Source organism: Leptopilina heterotoma, unplaced genomic scaffold (assembly GCF_015476425.1).
Source record: "Leptopilina heterotoma isolate Lh14 unplaced genomic scaffold, ASM1547642v1 Lhet_229, whole genome shotgun sequence".
Lineage (NCBI taxonomy): Eukaryota > Metazoa > Arthropoda > Insecta > Hymenoptera > Figitidae > Leptopilina > Leptopilina heterotoma.
Window position 1 is genome coordinate 75,514 of NW_025110947.1, and position 24,398 is coordinate 99,911.

General features: G+C 22.4%; 1 protein-coding gene across 3 annotated transcripts in view; it reads left to right on the forward strand.

The window, feature by feature from the left end:
• The window catches only part of LOC122502445 (protein FAM151B), a 38,538-nt gene that overhangs the window by 10,333 nt on the left and 3,807 nt on the right, over window positions 1-24,398 (forward strand). Inside the window, exons 1-4 of one of the 3 annotated variants that reach the window (XM_043612497.1) lie at window positions 10,468-10,692; window positions 13,194-13,325; window positions 23,451-23,677; window positions 23,758-23,909. In XM_043612497.1, the coding sequence (XP_043468432.1) occupies window positions 13,202-13,325; window positions 23,451-23,677; window positions 23,758-23,909 (503 nt within the window). In that variant the 5' untranslated portion in view covers window positions 10,468-10,692; window positions 13,194-13,201. Of the gene's footprint in view, window positions 1-10,467; window positions 10,693-13,193; window positions 13,326-23,450; window positions 23,678-23,757; window positions 23,910-24,398 lie in introns of those variants that run through there. The other 2 variants (XM_043612495.1, XM_043612496.1) reach the window with 2 other exon arrangements.

Below are 24,398 nucleotides of genomic sequence, written 5' to 3' on the forward strand. Positions count from 1 at the left end.
TTGCCTATCTTTGAAAATTTTAATTGATGTAAAACTGTAATAATATTTAAATATTCATCATAAAAAATTATTTATTTTCAAAAAAAATTTTAATTGAATTTAAAAAAGTTTTACATTGAAATTGCGTAAAATATTAATTCCTATGTGAAAAAATAAATATTTAGCTGTATATATTTAACAAAAATTATTTAAATTTGGAATAATTTAATTGAGAAATTATGAAATAAATTAGTCTTTTAAAAAGTTGTAATTAAAATTTTTTGAATTTAGTTAAATTCCCATGAATAATTTTAAAATATTAAATTAAATTTAGAATAATAATTGGAAATTTTTTCTTATTTAATTGAAATAAATTTTATATTGTAAAGAATTTTATTTTTTCACTTTTAAAAATTATTTTTAAATATTGTATTTTTGAAGAATTCTAACTAAAAATTTGGAAAATAATAATTGAACTTTAAAATTGGGAATTGAAGTTATTATCAAAATAAATAAAAAAGTAAATAGTTTTTATTGAAATCAGTAAAAATCAGGGAAATAGTGAATCAAATTTTGTGAATTTTCTACATTAGACGCGATTATAGTTTATACAAAAATTTAAATAAAAAAATAACTAAATTTAAATGAAATACAATTTTTTTGTTCATATTTATTATTTTTAATAATAATACTGAATCAAATGTTATGAATTTTCTACAATAGACGCGACTATAGTTTATAAAAAAATTGAAATAAAAAAAAATAACTAAATTTTAAAAAATACAATTTTTTTGTTCATATTTATTATTTTTAATAATAATTATTATTATAAAAGCACTTCATAATCATTTTGTGCTGTCGCCCTTCATACTATAACTCTTATTTTCACTCTTCTATATACATATACATATATATATAAATCTGTTCACTACTTTTCCCCTTCGTTAGAAACTCTCTAAACCACTCGATGAATGAATTCACACCAGATGTTGGTAATAAGCCAGACTCAACAAAAAAAAAGAAGAAAAAAATGCGCTGTGCATTTTTCTAGTCTTTCTTTATATATAAAATCAGTGGAGAAAATCACTTGAACCTGTATAACAACCATCAAGGAGACTTTTTATTAATATTTTCTCTTGACCTATATGTTTATAAAGTCTGTCAATTTACTCTAAAATACAAAATAACATTTTATAATTTATTCATCAGAAAAAAAATTATTTCTTATTTAAAATTTTTGGAAAAAAATTTTTTTTCATATCCTTTCTCTTCCTCACAGTCAAATGAAATTTGTTCGAAATAATGAATTTATATATATATATTTATATATAAAGAAGAAAATGCTCTTTCTTATCAGTAATATATTCTGGTGAACATTTGAATTCTGAGTATACGTACATAATACATTTAAATGTAATACATGAGTAATTGACTGCAAATTTTTTAAGGCAGCATGTAAACTTTTATAATGAATTCGTTAAATCATAAAATGCAAACGTTGCATTTTTTCTTCTTTGATAAAATATCGTTCAACTTTTTCCCACAACATAAATGATAAGAATATTAGTTGATTACAAAATCAAAAGGTTTCCTTGAATTTCTAGAATGAAAAACCGGTAGATGAGAATTTTGTTTTTCTTTTTCAAAAATTACTGTAAGATTTGGAAAAAATTTTTTTTTCTATTTCCTTATATGTATATTGCAATCGTAGAAAGTCAAAATTGTTACCTAATCATTTTTTTTTTTAATTTCAAGCACATTTGGTCAATTTCTAATTATTTTCGTCAACATATCAGATTCGCTATTTTGAATTTTGAAAAACTGTTATCAAATTCGTAATCAGCGACCCCGAAAACCCCCGAGCAACGATTTTTAATCGAATTCGTTAAGTTTTTGAAAAATCGGACGCCATATTGGATCCGCCATTTTTAATTTCGAAAAACTGATATCAAATTCGTAATCAGAAACCCCAAAAACCCCCGAGCAACGATTTTTAAGCGAATCCGTTGAGCTTTTAATAAATTAGACGCCATATTGGATCCGCCATTTTGAATTTTGAAAATCTAATATCAGGTTCGTAATCAGCGACCACAAAATGTTTCTTGACTATTTTTGAAGTAATGTAACATTAAATAAAAAATTTTTTTCCACAAGTTCGTAGCTTCATCTAAAAGCAATATTTTCCATCTTTAAAAAAGATTTTTAAATTTCAAAAAATCTTTCATTAACTCTGAGATAACGTTTTTTGAAGATTTTAAAAATGGTGAATTTGGCAATATTTGTAAACTGAAAGGTATCAGATGAAGCTTCAAAAATAAAAAAATAAAATAACTACAAACATTTCAGCGGTATTTTAAGTTATTTATCAACAATTACGTATTTTAAATAAAAACTGCAATATTCAAAATGGCGGAACCAATATGGCGCCCGAATTTTTAAAAACCCAACGGATTCGCTTGAAACTTGTTACTCGGGGGTTTTTTTGGGTCGCTGATTACGAACCTGATATCAGATTTTCAAAATTCAAAATCACTTTTGTCCCAACTCTAAAAAAAATATTCTGATCCCGCTCTAAAAATTATTGGAAACGCCAAAAAATGTTTGCAATAAAATTATTTTTTTGATTTAATTTCTTTGTTTTTTTATTTTTAATTGTAAAATTTTATTTAAAACATCAATAGTAATTTTGAGATAAATATTTAATCATTATTATTATTTTTACATAGAAATCAAGATTTTCAAAAATTTCAATTTTTGAAACCTTTTAAAAATAAATTATTAAACCTTTTAAAAATTAAATCGCGACCTATTGGATGCAGTTTACTTTTACCGAAATAAATTTAATTTTAATCAGTCCAATAAATTTTCCCCCCGATAAATATAGTATTTCAATTATTGTTTATCATTCAGAAGTTTTAAAAAGAAAGTGACGAAATTAAATTATGCATTTATAACATTTTAATCAAACATTAAGATATCACTTATCAATAAACTTACCGGAAAAGTAAAAATTTTATCAGTTTATAAAGAAATTAAAGTTTTCAAGAATATTTTTTCATTTTTAATTCGTTTTTTAATAATTAATTTTTATTATAAAATAATAGTTATTTTTTTTTAATTGTTTTTATTACTAAAAATATAAATTTTTATTACTTTTTACATTGTTTGAAAATATATTTTTATTGTTAAAAAAATATTAATTTTTTATTATTTTTACAATTGTAATTTTTATACAATTTAGTATATACTGACATTAATTTTTATTATTATTATTAGTTATTAACTATTTGCAATATTAGTATTTTATATATATATATCTTTTTTGTCTTATATACAGGTACATTTTTACTAATATTTTTATTTCTTACTGAATAAATTTATCGTTTTTGTTATTTTTATTTTCGTTATTTATATTGTTTTTTTCAAAAGAAGTTTGTAATTTTTGTAATATTTAACGTAGAGTTGATTTTAAAGTATTAGAGATTAAAATGTTTTTCTCAGATGTATGTATAGAAAATCTTTTGACAAAAGATTAAGGAAATGCCTATGCGTGTCAGGTCAGTAAAATAAGGGATCTTGATGCAGACCCTTCGGTTCACCATTGGGTCTTTTCTAAGAAAAATGTTGATGCAAGAATTTATTTTTCGAACCATAAAATAGTTTTTTACGCACATACATATATATCAAATAGCGACTCTTGTTCAAGTGGTTACTATTCACACTTCTTATTTTTATCAATACTATAGATTATATAAACTTGAAGAAAAAATGCCTTTTCACATTTTTATGTGATTTTTTTATATATTTCAAAAATTATTTCTTTTCATTACTGAAAGAATTTCTTTTTATTTACTATTTACATTATTATAGTTCATATTTATTACTTATATTCATTACTCATACTTATTTTAAACATTCATTTATTATTTACGTTCATTGTAAATATTTATTATTAATATTTAATGTAACATAAATATTATAAATAACTTTAATATTTATAATAATAATTTATAAATTAATTTAAATTAAATTTTTTTAAATTTATTTATATTTAAAAACATTTTTTATTATTAATATAAACAGAATTTCTACGCAACCTGGAAACTTGAAAATGTCAGGAAATTTTATAAACCTTGAAAAAACCTGGAAAACTCAGGGAATTTTGATCGAAATCCTAAAAAAATTGTAGTTTTCTAAAGTTATTGTGTTTATTCTTGAAATCTAATTTCACTTAAATATTTCAAAATTAATTCAATTTTAAAAGACTTGCGTTTACAATTTTCATAAGTAGATGAACTTTAAAAGATTTTGATTTAAAATTTTGTAAAATTTCAATTTTAAATGAATTTAATTAGAAATGTAAAAAAAAACTTGTATTTAAAAAAAAAATTTTAAACTAAAATTCTTCTAAAATTACTTAAATTTTTTAATATATATTTTTAAATAGTTTTATTAAAAATAATGGATTTATAGAAGAATTTTAGTTAATAACACTAAAACAAATTGAATTTTGAAACAATTACAAATGATTGCAGAAATTCAATTATTTAAAAAAATTTTAATAAAATTCTTGGCAAAATTAAATTATTTTCAAAAACTTTCCTCAATTCAATGATTTTTAATATCTATTACTTTAATAAAAATTCCTAAAAGAATTCAATTAGTTAAACAAAATTTTAATAAAATTCTACGCAAACATTTAATTATTTTCGTAAATAATAAAAATATCCCAGGAATTTAATTATTTACAAATTATTTTCATTTAATTATTATCATAAATAATAATATTTTTTATAGGGATTCAATTATTTTCATGAATAATAAAACTCAATGCTGAATTTCAATTATTTTTAATACAACTTTAATGAAATTTCTCGAGAAAAGTTATTATTCTTAAAAATTTTATTAAAATTTATCAAAGAAATTTAATTATTTTAATAACCTTTGCTAAAATTTATTTACTAGAATTGATGTATTATTTTCAATAAATTTCTAATTAAATTTCTTTAAAGAATAAAATTATTTTCAAAAAATTTAATTCAAATATTTGCGTAACAATTCAAATTTTTTCAAAATAATTTTAATAAAATTCTTCGCAGAAATCTAATTATGTTTAAAAATTTACAAAAATTCTTGTCAAAATTTCAATTATCTTTATAAATAATAAAATTTTGCTGCGAAATTCAATTATTTTCAAAACTTTTATTAAAATTCTTGGCAGAATTTCAATTCAATTATTTAAAAATTTGTTCATAAAATTCTTTATGAGATTTGAATTTTAAGAAACATTTAATTATTCAATAAATTATTTTTTTGCATTACAAATTATTGCAGGAATTTAATTATGTTCAAAAATAATAAAATTCTTCTTAGGGATTCAATTATTTTCACAAATAATAAAACTTTTTGCAGAATTTAAATTTTAAAAAACAATCAATTATTCAATAAATTATTTATTTGCATTTTATTTGTATTTAAATAATTGAATTCCAGTAAAATTTTCTAATAAAAATTGATTTAAAAATGAATTTTAAATTAAAATCTTTAAAAATTTGAACTTTTCATACTTTTAATTAAGAATTCTATAGAATTAATTTTTCTCAATAAGTTTAATGGAATTTTTTTTAATTATTTGAACTTTTTAATTTCTAATATAGGGTAACTGCACCAATTGCCGAGGGTGCTCCAATTGTCGAGGATAATAATTTTCTTTTTTAGATAAATACCCAGGTGCGAATTTTGGTCGGCCGCCAGAGTTGGCAGGTCGGGCCCAGGTCGGCCCATCTATGGCTGCCAATAGGTCGGCAGCCAAAGTCGGGCCGACTTTGGTTACTGTTTCCACCCAAGGTTGGGCCGACTATGGGTGCCAGAGTTTAGAGAACCTAATTTTAGTTGGTCGGGCCGACTCTGGCCTGAGTCGGGCCGATGGTCGGCAAAACTATGGCAGCCAGAGTGTAAAAAACCTAATTTCTGTTGGTCGGGCCGACTCTGGCCTGAGTCGGGCCGATGGTCGGTAAAACTATGGCAGCCAGAGTGAAAAAAACCTAATTTCTGTTGGTCGGGCCGACTCTGGCCTGAGTCGGGCCGATGGTCGGCAAAACTATGGCAGCCAGAGTGTAAAAAACCTAATTTCTGTTGGTCGGGCCGACTCTGGCCTGAGTCGGGCCGATGGTCGGTAAAACTATGGCAGCCAGAGTTTAAAAAACCTAATTTCTGTTGGTCGGGCCGACTCTGGCCTGAGTCGGGCCGATGGTCGGTAAAACTATGGCAGCCAGAGTGTAAAAAACCTAATTTCTGTTGGTCGGGCCGACTCTGGCCACGGTTGGCCCGACCATCTTAAAAAACATTTCTATACTGCCATGGTAGAAATTAAAAGTTTTTGTGTTAATTATTTTAGCTAAAATGGATTAAACAAAAACTAATAAACGTTATCTGATTTATTAATCGTTATGAATTACAAATTTCTTTTTTTAAATTGCAGCTTATAAATTCATTTTTGTTCTTAGGCTTTCATGTAAGCGTAGCGTAATGGTTAGCGTGTTAGACTTCGGTGCCTTAGGTTGCGAGTTCGATCCCTGCGAGCGTTAGAAATTTTAATTTGTATTTATGTATAAGATTGCGTCTAGTGTTAAGATGAATGCGATAAATAAATAAATAAATAATGAATATTAAGATATCACTTAATATCTGTTAATTGTAAAGTTAATAATTTTTTGCAAACGGTCGGCCGACTATTGGCTGCCAAGGTCGGCACGACCATGGTTGCCAAAATGAAGCCGACCTTCTTTCTCATGGTCGGGAAAACTTTGGCACCCCTGGTCGGCCCGACTTTGGCAACCATAGTCGGCCCGACCATGTCAGCCACTGGACGGCGGGTGTTACAATTCGCTAGTTCGGCCGACCTTTGGCTGCCAAGGTCGGCACGACCATGGTTGCCAAAATGAAGCCGACCTTCTTTCTCATGGTCGGGAAAACTTTGGCACCCCTGGTCGGCCCGACTTTGGCACCCATGGTCGGCCCGACCATGTTAGCCACTGGACGGCGGGTGTTACAATTCACTAGTTCGGCCGACCTTTGGCTGCCAAGGTCGGCACGACTATCCACTTGGTCGGCGCGACCATGGCCCGACCAACTTTTCGCACCTGGGTAGTATAATATATAATATTTAAGAACAAAAAAAATTTCTAAATAATCTTTGTATTTTCAACTGTATATTTATATATACAAATTTCGTAGCGATTCTACTAAAATAATTATTTAATTAATATTATAATTCACTGCTGTGAAATTTACACGAATCTCCGTTTTCTTAATACTTCAGGTTGATTAAAAGAGATTTTTAGAAATGCAAATTAAACGTATTTATAATGACTTTTTGTGTACAAAATTATTATTATAATTTTGTACACGAACTAAATTAATTTTGTATGCATGTTTTTTTGTTAAAAAAAATATTTAATATTTTTTAAAAGCAAATCATCGGTATTTGGTTCCTTTTTTTTTGACAGTTCCATTTTTCGAGGTAATGACTCGAAAATTGGTGTAGTCACTTTTTTCGCTGATGTACCATTTATCGATGGTTAAGTGTTTATTTACTAAACGTCAAACATAAATACTAAACATTTATAGGTACAGAGAAAAAGAAAAAAAATGCTCCAAAAATTTACAACCAACAGAAAATAATCAACCAAAAAAAACAAGGAAGACGGAAAAAAAATTAATAAAAAAAATGCATTATTTAAAACTAAAAAATTTTGTACTATAGTTTAATTATAATTAACCATTATATTTACAGTTCGTAATAAAAGTTGATTTTATTCGTTTACAAATTTAATGTGACTTAAATTAATTTATTTTTTCAATTAGTGTCTGATTAACAAAATTGATTAAATTTAATTAACTTATTTATAAAAGTTTAAAAAACAGTCAAATAATTTTCTGTCCTGTATCGTCTACTATAAAAATGTTTTATATCGATATTATAAATTATTTAATTATAGTTAAATAAATATATTTGATTTCTGGTAATGTTCTATAATATTTTTATCGAAAAAATAAATATCTACTTGATTTTCAAATATCTGTACAGGTTAATTGTTAGGTTATATTGGGTTATATGTTTAAAAATGTCATACCCTCGACAATTGGAACAGACCCTCGAGAAATTAGCACAAGACCATCGACAAATGGTGCTTTTGCTCGATTGACTTTTAAATATATTTTTTGCTTAACAATTTAGTTTATATTAAAAAAATAATAATGAATATTAAACATTATTAGATCCTTCGTCCAAATATACAAAAATCAAATTTTAAAGTGCATTTACTTCCGAGAAAAAAAATGTCAAAGTCACATGTTGCCTAAAACCCTCGACAATTGGTACAGTTACCCTATTTAATTAAATAATGTCAGAATAATCGAAGTTTCGTAAAATTAAATTAAATTGTAATCAAAAGAATTTGAAAATTCACAAAGAACTTTTTCAAAAATTATTTTTAAAAAATTGACTTAAAGATGAATTTTAGTTGGAAATTCGAGAAATGAATAATCGTAATGATGAAAATATTTTAAAATTTATGAAAGAAATCAGTTTAGTTCTAATGGGAAATTAACTTTTTGATGAAACTGCATAATATAGAGCAATTATAACTATAAGTACATTTAATGAATCATCGATGGACTAATTGTCTCTAATAAAAAGTACGTGTCCCGTATATTTATTTTTCTACAAAGAAAGTTATCAATTGCCGCCTAGCAAAAATGACTCACACACACACATAGAGTACGGGAATTTCACGAATTGGCTAATTAATTTAGCCAATTATATATACTTGACGTTGAATTTATTCACCCCTTTTTTTGAAATTAGACGAGAAGAAACAATTTTTTTTTAAAAGGTTAATTAAATTTACCGTGTGGCACTGTGAAAAAACATTTCAATTATTTCGAATTAATTATATCAACAAATGCCACACCTAAAAAAAATAATAAAATAGAAATAATTTTCTTACTAGAAAGAATATTTTTTCTCGTGAAATTATATTAAGTTCCAATTTGGGTAAATTGGCCAATTTAGAGCCAATACTTTTCCTCTAATTTTCCTCTTTTTGAGTGAATTAATTCTCAAGCAATTTATAAAATTTATACAATTTATATACTTTTATCGTTTATACATAAAAATGTGAACTCGCCCATAAATTGCTCTATCAAATCTAAATGTCACTGTCAAAAACATAAAAGAGATTCTACCGTTAATCAAAGTTTTATTAAAAAAAAAAAAATGTGTTTATTAAAAGAAAAATGTGTTTGAAGAACTCTGGCAAATTATACACGCTTCAAAGAAGTTAATTCAGGGGTTATTCAAATATATATATCTAGTTTTGTAATAATCAATATTTAATTTATTTTTTCAAATATATGAGTAAATTATTTTATAATAATTGTTAAAAGAAAAAAGCACTGCTGTGGAAAATTAATGAAATACTTTTTGTTTTAATTTGGAAATTATTTCCTTCCGGATTAGAGGTATATAAACTTCATCAGAAAAGAGGTCAATGTTGGTGCTACATAACTAGGACTCCGAAATATATTTCCATCTAAAAATAGATTTTAGTTTTGCATTGTAGTCCCAGATTTTGCTTTTTTTTTATTGTCAAAATTTAGAAATTTTATATTATTATAAATATGTCTTAATTATAAATTTAATTGAACTTTTTTTAATTTTTACTGGAATTCAATAATTATTTTCAATGTAAATATTTATTTCTATTTTTTAAGACTAATTTTTTTTTATAATTTCTAAAATTAAATTATATTATTTATTCGAATATAATTTATTTATATTTTGTCTCTCACTCGCATTCTTCCACTCTTGCGCTTACGCTCCGCCTCAAGGAGTGGGGATAACGAGAGCGAAAGAGATAATTCAGTTTTTCTCTCTCACTCGCATCTCCCCCACTCCGTCGCTTACAAGGAGTGGGGACAATGAGAGCGATAGAGAAATCCCTGTTTTTCTCCCTCACACTCATTGTCGCTTCCTTTACCTCTTAAATTCCGATTCTCAATGAAGTAAACTTAAATTTTAAATTAAACAGACGATACAAATAATTGTCATTAAAATAATTTTAAAAATAACCAAATTTTTTTTACAGATACGAATTCTTTTTTTAATTCAACTACCTTCAGACTAGTGCTTTGATTATATTTTCTAAAACTAACGATAAAACTACAGAATTTTATTTAAAGGCTAAATTGACTTACAGATTTCGTTTTATAAAATGAAATTTTATGAGGGGAAAAAAATGTGATTTCACTTATTTGATAAATGTTTTTTTATATTTTCACAGTGTCACAAAGTGGTGACCATTTTGTAAATTTCTATAAATAGAAACATAAAAGAATACATTGCTCCCTGAACAATCGATCGATTGTCTATGTCAATTAGATTCCTTTGGTGTGCGTTCGTCATATTGACCGAGGTCAGTTTGACACGTACCTGTGATTTTCACCGGTAAACTCTCAACCTCAAGTGAATATATCATGTGCAGCTTTGCGTGAAACAGATTTCCTTCTGTTTTTTTAAAAACAAATATATATATAAAAAAAGATCTTTTTATCTCGAGATAATGTCATGTTGTTATTTTTACGTGAATAGTACAAAGTGAGAATAAAATTTTTTTTGGCAATTTTGAAATCCAATCGTATTTAAAGAAGGTAATCATATATTTATTTCATTCTACGATTTTTCTTCTTTTTCAAAACAAAGTAGTGTCAAAAAACAAAATCCAAACAGGTATTTAAAAAAACACAATTTTTGGAAACTTTTTAATTCAGGGTTGGAACAAAAAATTAATTTTGTTTTTCCCTGATTTCCAGACAAAATTTTAACATTTTACTTGACCCTGAAGAATATTCTGATTCACACTAAACATTATTAGATAATCAAAAAGAACATTCTATTACATTTACCTACGAATTTCTTTAATTGTAAAATTATTCGCAAACATTAATAACTTCATTTTTAAATAACAGAAATAAGTATTTAATTATTATTTTTCCATAGGAATTAAAATTCTTCAAAACATTAAAATTCAACAACTTTTAAGAATATTATTATAAAACATGAAGATATAAATCACTCCGAGTCTTTGACTCGGAGTAATTCATATCTTCATATTTTATAAAAATTTAGATTTCCATAACATTTTTCAAAAAAAAATTAAATTATTCACAAAAATTATAATAAAATTCATTGCCAGAATTCAATTATTTTCATAAATAATAAAATTCTTCACAGGGTATATCAATTACTTTTAACTAAAAAAAAAAATAATAATAAATAATAATAATAATAATAATAATAATTTTTTTTTTTTTTTTTTACTTTTTTTTTTTACAATTTTAAAGAAATTTCTCGAAAAATGAAATTATCTTCAAAAATTTTTTGCAAGAATTAAATTAGGTACATTTCACAAATAATGAAATTCTTCGCTGAAATTCAAAAATTTTCAAAATTTACTATTTTAATAAAAGTTTTCAAAAGAATTTAGCTATTTAAATAAAATGTAATAAAATTCGTTGTAGGAATTCAATTATTTAAAACTCAATTTTCATAAAATTTTTCACATAAATTCAATTATTTACAAAAAATTTAATAAAATTCGTTATAAGAATTCCATTATTTTCATAAATTATAAAATTTTTCTGAGGATTTCAATTATTTTTTATACAATTTAAAATAAAATTCTAGAAAAATGGAATTATTTTCATAAATTTTTTGCAAGAATTTAATTACATTTCACGAATATAGTTAATGAAATTCTTCGTTGAAATTCAAATAATTTCAAAATCTACTATTTTAATAAAAATTCTCAATAGAATTCAATTATTTAAAAAAAATTTAATAAAATTCGTTGCAGGAATTCAATTATTTTCATAAATAATAAAATTTTTTACATTATTTCAATTATTTAAAAAAAAATTTGATAAAGTTTGTTGCAAAAATTCAATTACTTTCATAAATTAATAAAATTCTTTACCGGAGTTCAATTATTTTTAATACAATTTTAAGTAAATTCTTTAAAAAATGTAATTATTTTCAAAAATTTTATTAAAATTCTTCGAAAGAATTCAATTATCAATTATTTTTAAAAATTTATGCGATAATGCTTTCAATATATTCATTAATATTAATTTTTAAATGATTTTTTTTTTTTTTGGAAAATTCTACAAGAATTTAATTATTTAAATACAAAAATAAATAATTTACTGAATAAATGAATGTTTCTCTAAATTGAATTATTATAAAGAATTTAATCAACATAATTAAATTTTTTCGAGGAATTTTAATCAAATTTTCAAGAATAGTTACATTTTTCTAAGAATTCAATTAAAATTGTATTAAAAATAATTGAAATTCTATAATGAGTTTTATTTATTCATGAAAATAATTGAATTTTTGTAAAATAGTTGAAGTCCTGTGAAATTTTCATTATTTATGAAAATAATTTAATGTTTGCTTAGAATTTTATCAGCATTTCTTTTTTAAACAATTAAATTCTTTTGAAAAATTTTATTAAAATAGTAGATATTGAAAATCATTGAATTGAGGAAAATTTTTTGAAAATAATTGAAATTTTGCAAAGAATTTTTTTAAAATTTTTAAAAATAATCCCTGATTTCCCTGTCCAATTTTTATTTTCCATGACTTTTCCCTGAATTCCCTGATTTCCCTGACCTTTGGCAACCCTGTAATTTTAATAACTCAATTTTATTTCTCATCTCGGTATAAAAACCAATTTTTAAAACTTTTTATTGTAATTTTAACATTTTTAGAGTTAGAATTTGAAATTTTTCAGTGAATCAAAAATTCTAATTTGGAATTAATTTATTTCAGTGATACTTTCATACCATTGTATTTATATTTCCAAGAAAAATTTTTCTTTTTCTTTACAGAGAAAATAAATTTAGATAACAAATATTAATCAGAAAAAAATTAAATTTTGTGTATTATAAAGAATTTCATTCAGACATTTTTTGTATAGTAATTTGATAAGAGTTTAAAATTGTACGTAATTGGAAAAAATGTAACTGTTATTCTTTTATATCGTCACTCGAATATAAATAGAGGGTAAAAAAAATATATATTCGTTATATGTCAGAGGTCGAAACACTTGAATTCTCAGTAATCAAATTATGAATATTTGTTTTTACAGAATTTGTCATGTCTACAAATCCACCGAGTATTGAAGAATTCTTTAAAGAAAAAGTTCGTGGTAATCTGACGACAATTACGTGGAAACATGCTGTTAACAATAAGGCGCTTTTAAACAGTTCTTTAGCAAGCAGTGAGTATATTATTTTCAAATGACATATTATTATTATTATATACTTTTTGTTACCTATGTCTACCTATAAAAGAAGCCACAGGATGTTAAATTCTCTACATACAATATATATTTATATTTACGCTCTGCAAAAGAAAATTTTATGAATCCAAAGTATTTAAATTAATAGGAATTAAAATTATTTCATTTAGTAACATTTTTATTCTATTATAAAATATTTTTAGATATTTTTAAATTATTTAGTTTTCAATTTTTTAAAAAAATTTTATTTAAGGGCATTTGAACCTTGATGACGTTACAGATTGTGCAAAGCATGTGTGACGTCATCAAGGTTCAAATGCCCTTAACTGAATTAACGAGAATATTATTTTTAAAAAATATTCTTCACAAGAATTCAATTATTTTCATAAATTTCCATAAAATTCTAAAAAACAATTCAATTATTTTAAAAAGTAATCAAATTCTTCGCAGAAATTCAAGTATGTTTAAAATTTTTTTTTAAATTCTTAAAATTTCAATTACAGGGATCGAAGCAATGAAAGTATTTAAAAATACGGACTTTACGGACCAACTGACAAAAATAGAATCAGGCCGAATATTATTATAATAATTAATAATAATTATTAATAAAAATAATTTATAATAATTAAAATCATTATCAATTTAATTATTATTTTTAAGAATTTTATCCAAAATTCATTTCTTTACAATATTCAATTTTACGAAATTTAAATTATTCGTAAATTCTTTAATTAAATAAATATTAGAAAATAGAAAATAGAAATAATATTAAAAAAACTCAATTAAACTTTTTCAAAAAAATGAATTACAAAATTCAATTATTTTTTTAAATTCATGCTATATTGCTTTTAATATTCAATTATTATCTAAAATTTTAACTGAAATTCATTTTTATGAACTGAAAATCAATTTTTATTAGAAAATTCTACTAGAATTCAATTATTTAAATACAAATTTAAATGTAAAAATGCAAATAAATAATTTATTGAATAATTGAACGTTTCTTAAAATTCAATTTCCATAAAAAATCGTTATCAACAAATTTTCAAATAATTGAATTCTATCAACGAATTTTAATAAAATTTTTAAGAATAATTACATTTTTCAAGAAATTCAATTAAAATTGTATTAAAAATAATTGAAATTTTGCATTGAATTTTATTATTTATAAAAATAATTGAATTCTAGCGAAGAATTTTATTAAAATTTTCAAAAATAATTAAATTCTTGTAAAAAATTAACAGGAATTCAATTATTTTTAAAAATTTTAATAAAATTCTTGGCATAAATTAAAAATAAAAAAATAGCAGATCTTCTATTACTTTCAGAAATTATAATAAAATTTTTCTCAAGAATTTAAATATTTTCGTAAAATAATAAAAATCTTTGAAGAGATTCAATTATTTTCAAAAGTCTTAATAAAATTCTTCGCAAGAATTCAATTATTTTCAAAAATATCAGAATTTTAGTAGAAATTCAAACAATTTAAAAAGTTTTGATAAAATTTTGTTTGGTAGAAATTTAATTATTTTTAAAACAATTTTAAAAAAATGTCTCGATAAAATTCAATTATTTTTAAAATTTTAATGAAATCCTCTGAAAAAATTCAATTATTATAATCTAAGATTTTAACTGAAATCTATTTTTAAATCAATGTTTAGGAGAAAATTTTACCAGAATTCAATTATTTAAATACAAATGAAATGCAAATAAATAATTTATTGAATAATTGAATGTTTCTTGGAATTCAATTCCTATTAAAAATTTTATCAACAAATTTTTGAATAATTAAATTCTTTGGACGAATTTTAATAAAATTTAAAAAAAAATTTTTTTCTACCAGAATTCAATTATTTAAATACAAATGAAATGCAAATAAATAATTTATTAAATAATTGAATGTTTCTTGGAATTCAATTCCTATTAAAAATTTTATCAACAAATTTTTAAATAATTAAATTCTTTGGACGAATTTTAATAAAATTTTTAAGAATTTTTTCGAGAAATTCAATTAAAATTCTATTGAAAATAATTGAATTCTCCTAAAAAGAATTTTATTACTTTAGAAAATAATTGAAATTTAGCAATGGATTTTTATTATAATTTTTGAAAATAATTGAATTTTATTACTTTAGAAAATAATTTAAATCGTGTGATAAATATTGTTAATTATGAAACTAATTAAAATTTTTTTTAATGAATTTTATTAAAATTTTTCAAAATAATTGAATTTTGTCGAAGAATTTTGCTATTTATTTATAAAGATAATTGAAATGTTGACAATGTTTTTTAGATTTTTTAAAAATAATTTAATTTTAGAGAAGAATTTTAATATTTCTAAAGATAATTAAAATTTTGACGAAAATTTAAAAAAAATTTTGATCGTAATTGAATTTTTGCGAAGAATTTTATTACTTTTGAAAATAATTGAATTTCTACAATGATTTGTAATTTCTCTAAAATTCTCCAAATTATATCGTATAATTAACGAATAATTAAATTATTTTACACAATTCAATTATTATCAAAAATTTTAATAAAATTCTTCGCAAACATTTAATTATTTTCATATAAATAATAATATTCTTTGGAAGGATTTAATTAATTTTAAAAATAGCAAAAATTCTTTGTTTAATTCAATTATTTTCCAAATTTTTTAATTTAAAATTTGTTTAAAAAAAACATTGTCAAAAGAATTTAATTATTCATAAAAACTCTAATAAAAAATTTGTAGATTTATTTATGTTCGAAATCAAATAAATTTAAATTTGTTGAGAAAAAAAAACCGTGAAAAATTATAGGACAAAGCCGGAAATTTTGTTGAACGAAAATAGTATATAGACACCCTGTTAATATAATTTTAAGAAAGACAAAAAGTGAAAAACACGAAGATTAAGAAAAGAAACCATCTATAAGACCTACCCTAGTTAGAAACAAGAAATGTCACTTGGAAAATAAATAAATAAATAAAAATTACAAAAAATAAACTAAATATTTGACGTAAATTACGTAACAATAAAATCACGTGGATGCTGCTATCGGTTTTCTGTCGATAACTACCTTATTCTGCGCAACTCTATTTATAGAAATTTGTTTAAATCTTCTTTTTTTTCTGACATACCAACTAGGTTAAAGTTTTTTGAAGCATGTCAAATATTCCACAATTGTATATATTTTTTGGTTTGTTTCTGATGATTCATTTTTTGCACTCAACTTTTATATTAAAAAGTTATAAAAATATTGTCTCGATTCTGTGGTTTTTTTATGTAGAAATTTGAACAAATTTTGTTTTTGCTTTTTTTTGATAATTTTCCAAATTTCAAAGTGTAATTCATAAAATTCTAATGGAATATTTTGTCTTCATTTTTTTTTTTTTTTTTTTTTTTTTTTTTTTTTGCTTTCATTTGGAAAGCTAAGTAACAAAGGAAAATAATAATAAAAATGTTTTAGAATAGTGGAGAAAATGGAAAAAGTCAGAAAAAAAGGGATTTCACATTTTTCAAAGTAACATTTTAATCTTGGTCAAGTCTTTATAGCAGCCTCTCGTCACTGGTACCATCTTCAAACGACAATCGATAGCGACCTCGACCCGTGTGTTCCACATGGTCTTCTCGAGTTACCCTTGACGATATATGAAAATGGTTTTCACACGGCACGCGCAGAAATAAAGAAACGCAAAACAAAACCTAATTATGATAGGGGTATTAGCTGTACAATTCGGTGTAAAAAATTTTCTTTAAATTATCATTTTCCTTAAGGAAAGATAAGACAACATTTTTTTTAAACCGCGTGATTAATTATCTTTCAAATTAATATTATTTTCGAAATTTAGATATGAAAGGGTGTAAATTTAATATTTATGATGATAATGATGATAAATTTCACAAATGATAAATTTCATTTTTTCTTCATTGAAGAGAAAAGGAAAATTTCGTATTGATTAGTTTACCGTTGTAGTCACATTTTTTCTAGATGGCGCTGCAAACTTGGGATATGAATCCAAAAGAGGGGATTTTGTCGATTTTATTGGTCGTTTAATGACCTTGAAAATCAACCAATAAGAAACGAAAAATATATACAAGAAACAATAATAAGTTTAAATTTAATAAATATATCATATCAAGTGTTATTTTTGTTTTCTAAAACTTCTGCAACATTTAAATGAAAGAAAATATTTTTTTCCTATACAAATACAGGCTTCGCACTCAATTTTGAAAAAGTAGCAAAAAGTGACTTTAAAACAGAAAAAAAGTAATAAACAAGTGTCCGATTCGATTTTTCCATAATTTCTTAATTTCAAAATTAAATTATTACATTCAAAAATAGAATAATTTTCTCCAAATAAATATTTAAATACCATTTTATTTTTCCACAGGAATTAAAATATTTTAACTGTTTTCAATGTGAAGATTTGAAATTTAATTATTTCTCAAAAATTACATAATTATAATTCTTCTAAAATTTAATCATTTTTTTTTTTTTGTTGAAATTTTTAAATAAAATTATTTAAAACTTTAATTATTTTATTTAAAAACAAAAAGTTTGATATTATTACAGTTTTACAACAATTAAAATTTTCAAACGTTCAATTCTTAATGGAAAGTTCTACGAGAATTCAATTATTAAAATACAAAAATAAATAATTTATTGAATAATTGAATATTTCTTAAAATAGAATTCCGATAAAGAGCTTTATCAAAATTTTAGTAAATAATTGAATTGTTATCAAGAATCTTTCTTCAGTTTAGAAAATAATTGAATATTAAAAGAGTCATAATAGAAATTTTTGCAAATAATTTATTTTTTTCGACAGGTTTTATATCGAAATTTTTGAAGTTATAAATTTTCAAAAATTTTAATTGAAAATTCTAATGAACTTATAGATTTTTGAAAAATTTTAATTGCTTCTTTAATTAGTTAAATTTTTAATTATTTACTTAATTGGGAAGTTTTCGAAGACTCAAAGTTGTAAAAACTTTTAAATTAAATTGAAAACAAATAAATTTTTAAACGTAATTCAATGAACTTTCTTTTTTTTAAATAATTGAATTCTCAAAGAACTTTCTCAAAAGCTTTTAAAAAATAATTGATGTAGAGTAGAATTTTAGTTGAAAATTCTAGAAAATAATTGAATTTTGGAGAAGTTACACTAGCAATTTTGAGAAATAATTAAATTTCAGCAAATTTCAATTGATGTAGAAGTTAAATAATATTTAAATATTTATTTAAAAAAAAGTATTAAACTTAAATAATTTTACAGGAAAATTTTTATTTATTTAAAAAAAAATTTAATTTAAAAAAAGACATTAATGTTTTAAATAAAGTTTATAAAAATTTAATAATTTTTAAAAAATAAAGCTAAAATATTTTAAAAACCTAATTTTAAAGAATTGTATGTAAATAATATTTTTCGAAAATTTAATTTAAAAAAGAAATTCAAAACTAAAATCTCTTTTAAAGTATCTAATAATAAAAATTGAATACTGCTTTTACATAAACAAACATGAATACATTCGATTGTGACTCTTTGTAAAATTTATAAATTCACCAATTATTAACTTAAAATTTAATAAATCTGTATTAAAATTTTTACAAAAATTATCAAAATTAAATTCAAATTTCTCAAAAACCGGATTTCCATGATTTAAAACTTAAATAATTTGTTAAGCGAATCTTTATTTATAATTAATTTTTTAAATGAATTTTTAATAATAATTAATTTTTTAAATATAAATATTTAAATATAATCATTTTCTTCATCGCTATTGATAATTTTTACAAACTTTCAGTCTAAAACCTGAAATTCAATTGTTTCGTAAAGTTGGATAACAGTTTTTATATACCTAAAATCTTTTTCAAGTTAATTATAATTAATTATAAAATTTCTTGTGATTCAAAGATTTTTAAAGTGAAAAAATATTCAAGATAATTTCAAGGTTTTTACATTTTTTAAAATGAATTTTGAAGAACAGAAAACAGAATTTTTGTAGAAATTCTAGAAATTCGATATTTTTCCAGTACTTTTTGATAAAATGATATCTCAGACTTTTCTCTGATTTCCATGACCTTTGTGCGACAATCTTAAATTTTAGAAAAGAATTGACTTTTTGAAGAAATACATTTGTATAATGTTTCGAAATAATATTAAATTTCAATTTGATTATTTTAAAGAATTTCATTTAAATTTTTAATAATAATCGTGTTTTTAAAATTAAGTTTAATTTTTTTAAAATTATTGGCAAATAATTGAAGTTTAAAAAGTAATAAATAAAATAAATGACATTTTACTTTTTTTGTACTTTGAATCGACTGAAACGTGACTTTTTTGTGTTATGTCGCAAAGTCGATCTGAGGCGTGTAAATAATTGATTCCTGAATTTATGATTAATGTGAAGAAAACAAATATTAAACTTTTCATTTCAATAATTTAACTAAGTTTAATATTTTAAACTCGTTAATAATTCTTTAATTTTTAAAAATTCTCAAAAAGAAATAGTAATTTTTAGTGTCACAAAATTAAAAAAATGTATAGTACAAATACAGGGTGGTCACAAGTTTCAGTTTATAAATTTCCCTGACAATTTACTATTTAATAAGTCCAAAATCTAAATTTTCATAAATTTTTATTTACATTGTTCAAAGATAATTGAATCTTAAAAAATTATTACAAAATAATTCTGATTATTAATTATGCGTTGAAGTTAACAATCACTCCGAGTCAAGCCAACTGACGTTGGCTTCATGATCGTTAACTTCAACACATAATTAATTTGAAAAACGAGTGATAGAATCATTATTATATTATTAATTCTAATCATTAGTTAAAATAAATATTTAAATGCAATTTTTCGAAAACAATTAAATTTCTTAAAAGAATTTTTGTAATAATTTTTAAAAAAAACTCAATAATTTTTTGATGAATTTTAATTAAAAATTTTGAACATGATTGTTTTCTCCAAAATGTTAAAAAATAATTTTAAAATGTTATTATTTTTTTGGAAATATGTCATTGAAAATATTGAATTTTAAAAAATTAGATGCTAATTTTTATTAATTTTCATTTTTAATTTCACCTTTAAAGATTTTTCATTAAAATTTTTGATAATTCAATTATTTTCAAAAATAATAAAATTCTTCTCCAAATTTCGATTATTTTCAAAAATTTTAATAAAATTCTTTGCAAAATTTCAATTATTTTCAAAAAATTTTACTCAAATTAATAATTTTCAATATCTACTATTTTAATAAAATTTTTCAAAAGAATTCAATTAGTATTTAAAAAAAAATGTTGATAAAATTTTAAGCAAACATTAAATTATTTTCATAAATAATAAAAATTCCACAGGAATTCAATTATTTACAAATTTTTTATAAATTTCTTTGCAATAATTCAGTAATTTTCATAAATAATATAACATTTTTTTTACAAAAATTCAATTATTTTCATGAATAATAAAACTCATTATAGAATTTCAATTATTTTTAATACAATTTCAATCGAATTCCTCGAAAAATTTAATCATTCTTGAAAATTTTATGAAAATTCCTCGAAAAAATTCAATTATGTTGATAAAATTCTTCATGATAATTCAATTTAAAGAAACATTCATTTATTCAGAAAATTATTAATTTTTGTATTTAAATAATTGAATTCTTGTAGAATTTTCCAATAAAAATTGATTTAAAAATGAATATTAATAAATACATTAAAAGCATTATCGCATAAATTTTTAAAAATAATTAATAATTGAATTCTTTCGAAGAATTTTAATAAAATTTTTGAAAATAATTACATTTCTCGAAAAAATTTACTTAAAATTGTTTTAAAAATAATTTAAATCCTGTAAAGAATTTTATTACCTAATTTATGAAAGTAATTGAATTCTTGCAACAAATTTTATCAAATTTTTTTTTAAATAATTGAAATAATGTAAAAAATCATATTATTGATAAAAATAATTGAATTCCTACAACGAATTTTATTAAATTTTTTTTTAAATAATTGAATTCTATTGAGAACTTTTATTAAAATAGTAGATTTTGAAAATATTTGAATTTCAACGAAGAATTTCATTATATATTCGTGAAATGTAATTAAATTCTTGCAAAAAATTTAAGAAAATAATTCCATTTTTCTAGGATTTTATTTTAAATTGTATTAAAAATAATTGAAATCCTCAGAAAAATTTTATAATTTATGAAAATAATGGAATTCTTATAACGAATTTTATTAAATGTTTTTTTAAATTAATGAATTCATGTAAAAAATTTTATTACTTGTTAAAATAATTGAATTCCTACAACGAATTTTACATTTTATTTAAATAACTAAATTCTTTCGAGAATTTTTATTAAAATAGTAAATTCTGAAAAATGTTGAATTTCTGCGAAGTATTTCATTATTTGTGAAATTATTTTAATTCTTGCAAAAAATTTTTGAAGATAATTTCATTTTTCGAGAAATTTCTTTAAAATTGTATTAAAAGTAATTGACATACCCTGTGAAGAATTTTATTATTTATGAAAATAATTGAATTCTTGCAATGAATTTTATTATAATTTTTGTGAATAATTTAATTTTTTTCTTTGAAAAATGTTATGGAAATCTAAATTTTTCTAAAACATGAAGATATGAATTACTCCGAGTCGAAGACTCGGAGTGTTTTATATCTTCATGTTTTATAATAATATTCTTAAAAGTTGTTGAATTTTAAAAATGTTTGAATTTTAATGTTTTGAAGAATTTTAATTTCTATGGAAAAATAATAATTAAATACTTATTTCTGTTATTTAAAAATGAAGTTATTAATGTTTGCGAATAATTTTACAATTAAAGAAATTCGTAAATAAATGTAATAGAATTTCTTTTTTAGTATCTAACAATTTTTAGAGTGAATCAGAATATTCTTTATGGTCAGGGAAAAAGTTAAAATTTTATCTGGAAATCAGGGAAAAGTCAGGGAAAAACAAAATTAATTTTTTGTGTTAACCCTGTATTAAAATTCTTCAAAAGTTGATTTTCAAAAATTGTAACAAAATACTTGAAATAAATTAATTATTTTCAATTAAATTTTACAAAAAATTTCAACTATTCAAAAAGGTTTTTATTATAGATATATTTGAAAAATTTAATTATTTATTTAGTAGGTATATAAACGGGCATATATTGCCGTTTCGTACAATGTACTGAACAACGAGAATTTTATGTTACTAAGTTGACCGCATTGTTGTTATTTTGGACGAAAATCTGATTGCGCCATTCTCTTTAATTATGTTAAAAAATTATTCAAAAACAATTTTTGAATGATTTGTTCATAGTTATTTTTCGTATTATAAAAATCAAAATAAGTATTTTTTTTACTAAAAATTGTGGTATTTTGTTGCAATGTTTGAAAGAAAAGTCGCAATTTTTGAAAATAAGTCGAAAAATATTTTAATTTTCTTAATTTCCCTGACAAAAAATTTTTTTCCTGACATTTCCCTGACTTTACTAACTTTACTGATATATGTTGCCACCCTGAAATAGTAGGGAACCGTAAAAACGTAGTAAACAGAAGCTTTAGTAGATGAGCGCAAAGCCTGTTAATGGTATAAATTTAAAAAAAAAAATACCGAAATACTTTTTTTTCGAGAAAAAAAACAAAACACAATTAATGACAAATTTTCCTCTAGACAGATCATCCCTAATCCCATTTTCTTCTTTATTGTCGTCTCTGGGTGCATTTTTATGGTTGCTTTTAACATCTTTATTACATGTTTCCGCAAAGTGAGGCTTCAATATGAAACAGAGGCTTAACATTTTAAAGTAGATGTTACAGTTAAAAACTGCAATTTCTGTTGGTATGGAAGAAGAGCATCGATCTTTATATATATATATATATATATATACATATATATGTGAATTTGGTTCACTGACGATTAGACTCGCGCATACTAAAACCTATGTGACAGAGAAAGTAACATAGAATACACACAATGAAACTATATAGAATACTTCTTTATGTATATGTATATAGAGCTTTTAAAGTCCCTCCCCCCCCCTTTCCACCCCTTTCTTTCTCATTGATTTTGTGATTCTCCTGAACTAAAAATTTCTCTTTAAAGCAGATGTCATGATGCTGGAGGCTGACGTTGTCTTGGGAAATTTACAGACCAACATGACAAAATTAATGCCAATTATGGCTCATCCACCAAATACCACCAGCGATCTATCACTCGAGGAATTCATCGAAATTGTTCTTAAAAATGGCACCAAGGGCATGAAACTTGACTTCAAATCCATTGAGGCCTTTAATCAGAGCGTCGAAATTCTTAAGAAATTCAAACCAAATGTGAGTTTTTCCCCCCTTGGGAATATAGACATTTTTTTTTTTATTCTACTTTATAATGATATATTATTATTCTTTTAAAGATGAAGGTACCAGTTTGGATTAATGCAGATATTCTCATGGGTCCTGTTAATGCAACAGAAGAACAAGCAAAACCTGTCGATGCCAAACAATTTCTATCCACAATTGTCAAAGATTTTCCAGAATTTGTCATATCTGTTGGATGGGTCACTAAGTAAGTTAATGAAAACTTAAAACAAAATGAATATTTCAGGGCTCGGACCAGTATTTAAAAATACGGACTTTACGGACCAAAAATTGAAAAATTACGGACCATTTTCTAACAAAAATTTAACCAGTCCAAGTCAAATAAGAGAATATTTTACTTAAAAGTCTAATATAAATTAAATTTTATCATAACTATAAAACATGAAGATGCTTTATAATAATTAAATATTAGCAATTTGATAAAACTATTATTTTATATTATAAGAATATTGTACTTCTTCAAAATTATTTTCATCATTTCAATTCAATTATTATTTCTAAGAGTTTTTAACTAACATTTATTTTTAATAATTTTCGAAAAAGTTCTTTAAACAATTTTCAAGTCCATTTGTTTACAATATTTCATTTTAATAATTTCAATTATTCGTAAATTCTTCAATTAAATACATTACATTAGAAAATAAAAACTTCAAATAATATAAAAAAAAAAATTCAA